General features: G+C 40.5%; 2 protein-coding genes across 2 annotated transcripts in view; both read right to left on the bottom strand.

Annotated features, from left to right (window-relative positions):
- Window positions 1–520: 520 nt before the first annotated feature.
- On the bottom strand, window positions 521–7,126 carry LOTGIDRAFT_175648 (hypothetical protein; the record flags this gene model as incomplete). Its single annotated transcript, XM_009058146.1, has 5 exons — window positions 521–559; window positions 785–989; window positions 1,996–2,071; window positions 4,409–4,483; window positions 6,217–7,126. 5 exons carry the CDS (start codon window positions 7,124–7,126, stop codon window positions 521–523), a joined length of 1,305 nt encoding a protein of 434 aa, XP_009056394.1.
- Window positions 7,127–8,796: 1,670 nt separating this feature from the next.
- The window catches only part of LOTGIDRAFT_175647 (hypothetical protein), a gene marked incomplete at both ends in the record, with an annotated part of 5,123 nt that continues 4,790 nt past the window's right edge, over window positions 8,797–9,129 (bottom strand). Inside the window, one exon of the mRNA XM_009058145.1 lies at window positions 8,797–9,041. Within this exon, the coding sequence (XP_009056393.1) occupies window positions 8,797–9,041 (245 nt within the window). The remainder of the gene's footprint in view (window positions 9,042–9,129) is intronic.

Genomic DNA, 9,129 nt, shown 5'->3' with positions numbered 1-9,129 from the left:
AAGAGGAGCAATTGCACCAACATAAGTAATGCTACCATCATTTATGCTAACCAGGTCATTGGCCTCAATGAACTCAGCAACTTGTCTACCATTAGTGTCAGTTGTTGGCGAGCCCCACAATACGTGTTTGGCGTTAAAATCACCAAGCACAATATTGTCGGTCCCGGGCAACTGATCGTAAACATACTGATATTCACTGAATCGTTGAGGTTTGCCTTTGACTTCGGGTCGATAAATATTAACGATAGAAAAAACCTTTGACTTGTCGGTAAAGGATACCGCCTGTGCCTCCAGAGGAGCGATGGTTTTCAGAGGAACCTCACTATGGGATATACCATTTTTGATGTAGATGGCCAGACCCCCACCACTTCGATGGTTGAGAGCATTAGGTCTGTTTAATCTGATCAAAGTATAACCATTGATGATAGGGTCTTTATTCCTTGAACCGAGCTTGGACTCTTGGAGAAAAACGGCATCATACTGCTTCCTTTGTAGTAGCTGTACCAGTTGGGTCTTTCGTTCAGGTACGTTCAAACCATTGATGTTCAGCTGTATGAACCTGAAATTGAATGTAAAATAATTATTGACTTTATGGATCAGTATGGTTTTAGCATGGGGTTTGGGGTGCCGTAAAAACCTCTACGTCCATTTCCGTTACTGAGCCAGTGGGCAGTGGTCTAGCTAGCGAAGTGCTTCTAGAGCGCTCAGTCACGGGTCTGGAGCCTGTACTTCTGCAGATGCTCCTTGACTGACGAGGTTGTCCACTCGTGGATACCGCCTTTACTTTTCTTGGCGTTTCCACTGATTGACCCACTACGTCAGTCTTCGGAACATCCGTGCTGGATCTCTTCCTCTTTGGTTTGGTATCCTTATTTGGTGGTTGTAGATTCGTGACATTGTCGGCACATACTTTTGATACTGCGTCCATGACGTCCTTTGGATTGATTTCACCAGCCTTGGATCTGGAACTAATTGCTACTGCAACCAACCTACAACAGAAATCAAAAAAATTAGACTCGTCCTTGAACTCCGGCGTGAATCCTTTCGGAGTTTGAGCCGGGGCAGGTTTGGGGCATTCGACCACGGGCTTGGGGGCAGCGGGCACCGTGTTGGCCGAGACGTGATGGCGAGCTTCTTGGGAGGATACCTTGTAGGTGTGTTGTATCCTTATTTCCGCTCTTCTCGACAGGAACGAAGGGCACTGTGCGGAGTTGCTGGAGTGGTTATCACTCCGACAATTCACACACCGTACCTTCTTGGATTTACACAGCTTGGTGCTGTGCCCCTCTCCACACTTTTCGCAGCAAACTTTGCTGCGGCAGAACTTCTCTAGGTGACCCAACTTCTGGCATCTTCGTACCTTGGGGATGTAAGGGTGGAGCTGGTACCTGGAATAAAGAAGAGGAAGAGGACCATTAGGTACTTTCCCGCTTGCAAATGTTAATTGGACAGTCCTAACGGACTTGCCCTCCCGAGGTTTGTAGAGGTATAAACCCTCTACAGCGTGATTGTTGAGCTTAAGATCCTCCAGCAATTCACCCTCGGAGTACTCGGAGGGGACGCCATAAATGACGACCCGTTCCGTCTTGTTGAAGGTGGACATGGCCGAGTCCACCTTCATCCCACACAGTGCGGTTTGGTTGGCAGCATAAACCGCATCTGCCAGGAACTCAAAATTCAGCCGCACGTTGCCGTTGGCCAGGACTTCGACCTCCGGAAGAGAGCTATACTTCCACTCTTTCCGGATGAAGTCGCCGATGACCTTCGACTTCGTGCTGCCGAAAGTTTTGCCCCCGCTTGGCTTCACTATTACGATGTTGGAGAACTCCGGCCTTTCTACCCTGGGTTGCATGCCAAGTCTGTGTATTGCTATTAACACGTGTCATAGTGTCGCTGCCTTCATATACCCCTGTCTTTACTTTGCTAATCATCCACTTCACTGTGTGTTACTTTGAGACGCACTCAACCAAACAAGACATATTCAGACAAACATACCCTAGCAAGCAAACCTGAACCCATGTTAAAGAAACAGAAAATGTTAAAAAAATTATAACACGAGTTCCAGAAACCCCTGAAAATGAAAATTTAAAACGAATGGAATCCTTGAAACGAGGGCCAAATTTCTCCGAAGAAAAAACCAAGAAGAAAAAAAGAAAAGAACTTCAAGAAAGCTACCAATCCACCACATAAATCACCTGTGATATGGTTTTTATCGTCTTTTTTGTTGTCACTATGTGACCTTTCTGTGATATTGATAGGTGTTTTATTGTTTTAGTTTTTTCATTATTTTAACGTATTCTGGAGCTATATAGGCGGTTTGGTGCTGATGCCCCTTAATGCATTTCATTTCATTTATAAACCCTAACATGATTTTTTCTTCTTTAAATATACATAGAGGCTTCATAGGCAAATTACACCATATATTAACAGACTGATATCATTTGTCTGCAGGAAACTGGGATAATCTCGGACCAGGGATATTCTCGGACCAAGATCTCAGACTACACCCTGGTTAGATCCAATGGACCCAGTGCCATCTGTAGAGGTGTTGCCATTTTATACAAAAAGTCCATTGGGCCCATCCAAACCTTCCTGAACCCTCAATTAGTAGGTAGACTCCTACACATCAAGTGTACTGTACAAAAAAATATTTTTCACGTTATAAATTAACTATATACGGCCGAAGGGAGTATGAATTTAAAGGCTTTTTAAATCAAATTCATACTCACCTTCATCAATTTTTTAACATCGCTGACATCTATATTATTACTGGGGATTTCAACTTAATTGAAAGAAAACAGGATTCAAAAACAGAGACCTGGAAAAACCAACCTCCACTTGCTCTCTCCAAACTCTCGGATATCAAGTCAGACTTTTTATTACATGTGAGCTTTCGCCACTTGTATCCGAGAACTAAACTATTCACATTTGTCAGGAGTACTGGAACTCGTATTGACCGTCTGTACCTCTCTAAACATCTAAATTCCCTTCAAAAATAGAACATAACAACATCCCATACTCCGACCACAAATCGTTAACAGTGGAAGTGGGACTAGGGTCAAGCGGCTGGGGTAAAGGCAAGTGGAAACTCAACACCACACTACTTGACGATCCCCAGTACATCGCACTAATCACAGAATTCTGGTGCTTCTGGCAGTTAAAAAAGCCAGACTATCCTGACCAGCTTATTTGGTGGGAAACGGGGAAAGGCCACATCAAAGACATTTCAATACAGTATAGTCGATGTCGATCTAAAAAAAAACTCAGGGATAAACTCCTGCAGTTAGAGAACTAAAATATCGACATCGAAAATACTCATTACCGAAATAACGATCACGTTGGCAACATCCACCGATGACTGATCGATGAAATTAAGTTGTTACAAAACACCATGAACAAAGGGACGTTAATTCGATCAAGAACTCCCTTTGAACCTAGCGATTAAGCAAATTTAGATATTTTTAGAAAAGTTGAGTTGGACAAAAAAGTTGGTTCCAAAAAGCAAATAGATAAAATTTCAGATATTAACGGCAAAATTCATACTAATAAAACAGATATTCTTAAAGCAGTTTAATCTTTCTATACAACCCTCTACACATCCGACTTCATCGCTAGGGACGTAATAACGGACTACATCGATCAGTCCGAGGTCAATAGTCTACCGCCAGCAGAACAAACAAAAATCAATAATATTCTTATTACTAAATCAGAACTTTTTACAGCATTGAATGGGTTTCAAAACAATAAATTCCCGGGGATCGATGGGGTTCCCATGGAATTCTACTGCAAGCTTTGGCCCATTCTGCAGGACGATCTTCATGATACCATCAATAATATATATTTTAGACATGAACTATTTGACAGCATGAAGACGTCCATACTAACCATCAATTTAAAAAATAAAGGCTCAAAACCTGATTTAAAAAACTAGAGACCCATATCTCTGCTGACGGTAGACTACAGGATCATTACCAAAGTGATCGCCGATAGGCTAAACAAAGTATTAAATCATATTTTGTTAGACACTCAATCGGGAGCAGGTCAAGGCAAAAACATTATCAATAACCTGCTCCCGATTGACAGTCTAATAAAGTATGCGGATGAAAAACGTATTGATCTGGCTTTACTGGCATAAACCAGGAAAGGCATTTGATAGAGAAAATGAAGGATAAATATTAAGGTAGGGATAAAATTGGAGGAATTATATGATTTTCGTGCATTTGTAGTACTTCGGTAGGCTATTTATGTATATTCTAGTCCTAAATTGACCATCGAAAATACTGAACATTATTCCCCTTTAAATGAAAAACAATGTTCATAATAGCCCACATACAATTATCAATAATCAAAATATCAAAAAGATATTCCTTCAGAATCTATTTTTCGGAAACATTCTGAAGGAATACACCTTCATACTCATTTCCGTCCAATAGATCAACTCTTGCTATGTAGTTCATTTTACGAGATTTCCCGGAAACTTGAACTACAACGAAGTCAATATATGTAATAGTCAGAATGTGTTGATGTAATTATGAACATGTGTTGATGATATTGGGGTAAGATGAGCCACATATGGGACAAGCACATGGTTTCTACATTAATATAAGATTACATGATCAAAGCCAACATTTCAAACTATTGCACAGTGCAAGAAGATATCAGAAATATGGACTAGTATTGAGGAAATTAAACTACATACCTTAAAACGAATATTTTACTTTTCTTGGTGAAAAACACTCAAAGTTGTTAAACCTTGTTAAGCTTCTAAATTCTTTGACATTGACATTAAAGGGAAGTAACTCTTACATTATTTTAACAAGTGGACCTTTTAAGTTATACCTCTTCCCAGAAGGCATTAAGAGGGGGTGGCTCAACTTTACCCACCCTTCCCTACAGGTCCTTATAAAAGGCCTGGACAATGCTGAGGATTTAATCTTCCCAGTTTTATCTTCCAATTTCCGTATCTCCTTTCTTGTCGAATTATCCAATTCTGCCTTTCGAAACATTCCGAGATTTTCAATGTTGGAATCCTCGAAAGGCAACTTGGATCGTATCAGAATGCCTTTATTAATTTTTGTTTTTTTCAAGTTTGAATACCGTGTTTCCAGACGGGTTTTATTTTGTTAGTCTAAAGTAAGGTAAGTTTCAATTTCGTTTATTTCATTTTGTATGTTTTCAATTTCAGCTTTGATAGTTTTGGATCTGGTTTTTGAGTATCTAATCGAGATAGTTTTACTTTTGGCTTTACCTTCCCCCCACCAGGAGGTTTGGTCTTCATAGTCGGGTTTATTACCCTTCCAATCAGACCAAAACTCCCGGATGAGAGTCTAGTACTCAATGTCCTCCAGAATGGAATTATTCAGTTTCCATTTCCCTCTCCCCCATCGTGCGGACCCAAGGTTAAGGGTGAGTTTAACCGCTTTGTGGTCGGAGAATAAGGAGTTGAGATGGATTATATCTTGTATTTTTTTGGAGAAGTGGCAAGAAAGGTAGATACGGTCTATCCGGGAACCAGAAGCATCTTTCAGGAACGTGTATTGTTTGGTTCTAGGGTACTTGGATCTAAAGGCGTCCTCTACTACACAGTTGGTTTGCATCAGATGCAGCTGACTCAATGCAGTAAGAGGTTGGTTGATCATGATATTATTTTTACTGTCTAGTTTAGATTCTATGAGGTTGAAATCACCGCATATTACAAAAACGTCTCTAATGTTGAAATGTTTAGAGACGTGGGTGTTGACCTCAGAATAGAAATCACCTTTTTTCTTTATGATCGTTCACGCCATATACATTGATGATATGAAACGTGACGTCATTACCGGTAAGTACTAAATGCAGAAAGCGACCAGTTAGTTTTGGAATTGTATAAGTACGGACTAATTTGAAATCTTTTGAATAGAGTGTGGCGACACCTGCCGTGCTTAAATTAGTGCCGTTGGAGAAAACTATGTTAAATTTAGAGATGGTAGAAATATCTGTAGAATTTTGATCAGTAACGATTCCAACTTCCTATAAGCATGCAAAATCGTTTAATTTAAAGAAATCTAAAATTTGATGTTTTTTTGTGTCAAAACCGCGGTGAATATTTAAAGTTGATATGATCATGGTATGAATTTAATAAGGGATGAAAGATTGATTTCAAATAGTGAAACATTGATATGATATTTTATTTTCTGTTGTGTGATGATGATCTCTGCCGGTCTTTCTGAACTTTACCGGCATCGCATCTGCTGACCCTTGAGTCCCGACTACCCACAGTTCTATCTCGTGAGATAGATCTCTGGTTAGTCTTTCTAGGGTCTTCTATTCGGTTTTTCTTTTCTTGATTGTCTTCGAAAGGGCTTGTTATTGGACGTTTAGTGGAGGTTTTTGCCGGGGTTTTGAAGGTGGTATTGGTGGATTGGTTTAGGGTTTCTGACGCCCGGTTAATTGATCTTTGTAGACTTTCTGCTGCGGTTCGAAGATCAATCTCCTCTCTGCTTCGATCATAGTCGTCGATGTTGAGCTCGTCCCAACCTGGGGGGAGCTCAATATCGATGTCTCGGACGGGAGTAGAGGTTGCCCTTTCTGGTTCGGCAATGTTTTGTTCCTCGTACTCATTTCTTATTTGTTGAATTTCGGCCATCAGAGCTTCAGTTCTGTCTCCGATGCCGAGACTTTCAATTAGATTTGACTTGGGTTTTGGATCTGGTTTGGTATGGAATTCCTTAGGGCTCTCTATGGCTATTTCAGAGAGACTGGTGTTGCCCCCCCTGACTTTATCAGCGTACGTTTGAGAGCTTGTTTTGCCTACTGCTGGTTTTGGTTTTTGGGCAGCAGGTATTGGGTCAGGGACACAGTGAGGTTTAGGGCAATCTTTTGCTAAGTGGCTCGCACCGCCACACAAGAAACATTTTTGGATCGTCTTGGGCTGGTTCTCATATTTTATACCCAGCTTGAGATTATCGATCAGGATACTGGAGGGGATTGGTTTCTTTATCTCCTGTGTAAAGATAAATCTCACACCAGTATCGATGTTTGGATGGCGTGAGAATGTGTTTCTTTTGATTCGTAGAGAACTACAGAATGTAAGTAATTTTGTCAAAATTACATCATTCCGCATCTCGTATGGTGCACCGTAAACCATGATATCAGGCTAACGGTTCAGAGCTGGGATGTTTTTAGCATGTTCTATTTCAAATTTGATGTTATTATAAATTTTAGAATCTTGTTTAAACCATGCATGAAATTGTTCGAAAGAAATCAGAAATTTAGCTCTCCCCAAGTTCTGGAAGCCCCTAATGATGGTCATAGGGGACTTTCTTTCCTGCATGATATCCAGAAAGTCTTGCGAATTGATGTTTGATTGCAGAGCCACTGCGGATTTAATCTGCATGGTAAACTTTCTTTCGATCATGTTGAATTAGTAATTTTATAATGTACAAAATTTTTTTTTTTTTTTTGGAAGGTGCAAAAAGGAATAGAAAAAGTGAATATAATTAAAAAAAATAAATAAATAAATTTGAAGAAGTTGGTGTTAAAGGACTGTTGACGGTCGGACAGGTGAAACAAATAAAAGTTGAAGCACAACAATAACACACAATTTTGGATGGGTGAGTTTATTTACAAAACACAGATGGCCAGTAGATTATAATAGGGTGGTGTTGTTCTCTAGAGGCTATAGCCGGTCAGCGATCTTGAAATTTGACCGTACTACAAAACCTATTTCCGGGTTGATCAAAAATGGCTAGCTAGCCTCTGCAAAACTGGACAATTTTTATCTGTGGGAATCTTCTTTGGTTGTGTGTGCAAATGATGAAATATGTGCCGATGATATAAATAAATACCTGTCCTTAAAAGATAGTTGACCTGTGAGCACGGTATTATCACGCAGAAACCTTTGGTGGCATGTTGAATTTAGAGTACTAACGTAATGACTTAATCATTAGCCAAGGATCTTTTTATTCAAACCTGGACATACTCACCTCACCAACTGTTATTTGCTCAAGCGAGAGCCTCAACCAGTCTGTTCCAGATCCGCCTGACAGTGAAACACATTCTGATTGAGTGTAAGCATCTCAAACCTTTATTTCAGCTTTTTGCGCAACCTTCTCTTTATGAGAAGGTTGTGGCTATTTTAAAACAAGCAGGTCTTTATTTTAAATTTTAAATAGATTATTCATTGTTTGTTTTAAATATTTTGTTTGTTTTTAATACCACCATGTGGTGTATTACCTGTGATATTGGTTTTAGTGTTTTTTTGTAGTCATTAAATGACTTTTTCTGTGATATGGTTTTTATCGTCTTTTTTTGTTGTCACTATGTGACCTTTCTGTGATATCGACTGGAAACGGTTGGACAGAATGCCACCATCCGTGTTGTTTATGCTAGACATCTTTTGCAACACGCTCCCCCATCCTTTGTCGAGGATGCTATTTACACTGCTTTCGAGCACTTCCGTAAGTTTCTGCAGTATGACTGCGATTTCGCCCCCACTGACGTTTGGCGCACCAGCAGAATACACCCACTCAGGACTATTTGGCATTCCTGACGGCCTTCACCACCAATCCCCGCATCAAAGAGAAATTGGCTGACATCTTTGCCAAGTACGACACTCGTGAGGCCGACCCTGAGTTCAGTCCGGATTCTATACCAAGTTCCTGGTGACTTCCCTCTGCCTTCAGAATTTTCAACGGCCCGGCGTGGCACAAGGCATGTCGGTACACGATTTCAAGAACACTAAAGCCCATGATGGTGAAAACTATCTCATTAGCGTCTCCGACCACAAGAATAGGACACACAGTTTAGCCACCATCGTCATCCACCACAAGCTGTACCAGAAGAGATTTCGCCAAAAGGATTTGCCTGGGCGTGACAATTCAACAAGCGCGCTTCGACACCCGAAAAACTTTCGCCAATCTCAGCAAGGAGATAACAGATAAGTATCAGCTGCCCAAAATGACCTGACCAGGCATGCTGTCGAGAGTGAGGCTGTGACAGTAGCAAGCCCAGCGCAGTTGAGAGTCCACCACCAAGCGCTACATGATAAGGTTGTTGCATTTCTGAAACAAATACATTTTTATTTCAAATTTTAAAGTGATAAGTCATTGTTTGATTTTAATATTCGGTTTTTTTTAATATCACCATGTG

Source organism: Lottia gigantea (genome assembly GCF_000327385.1).
Source record: "Lottia gigantea unplaced genomic scaffold LOTGIsca_328, whole genome shotgun sequence".
Taxonomy (NCBI): domain Eukaryota; kingdom Metazoa; phylum Mollusca; class Gastropoda; family Lottiidae; genus Lottia; species Lottia gigantea.
Note: the sequence above shows the minus strand (reverse complement) of the source record. Positions and strands in the feature narration are given on the sequence as shown.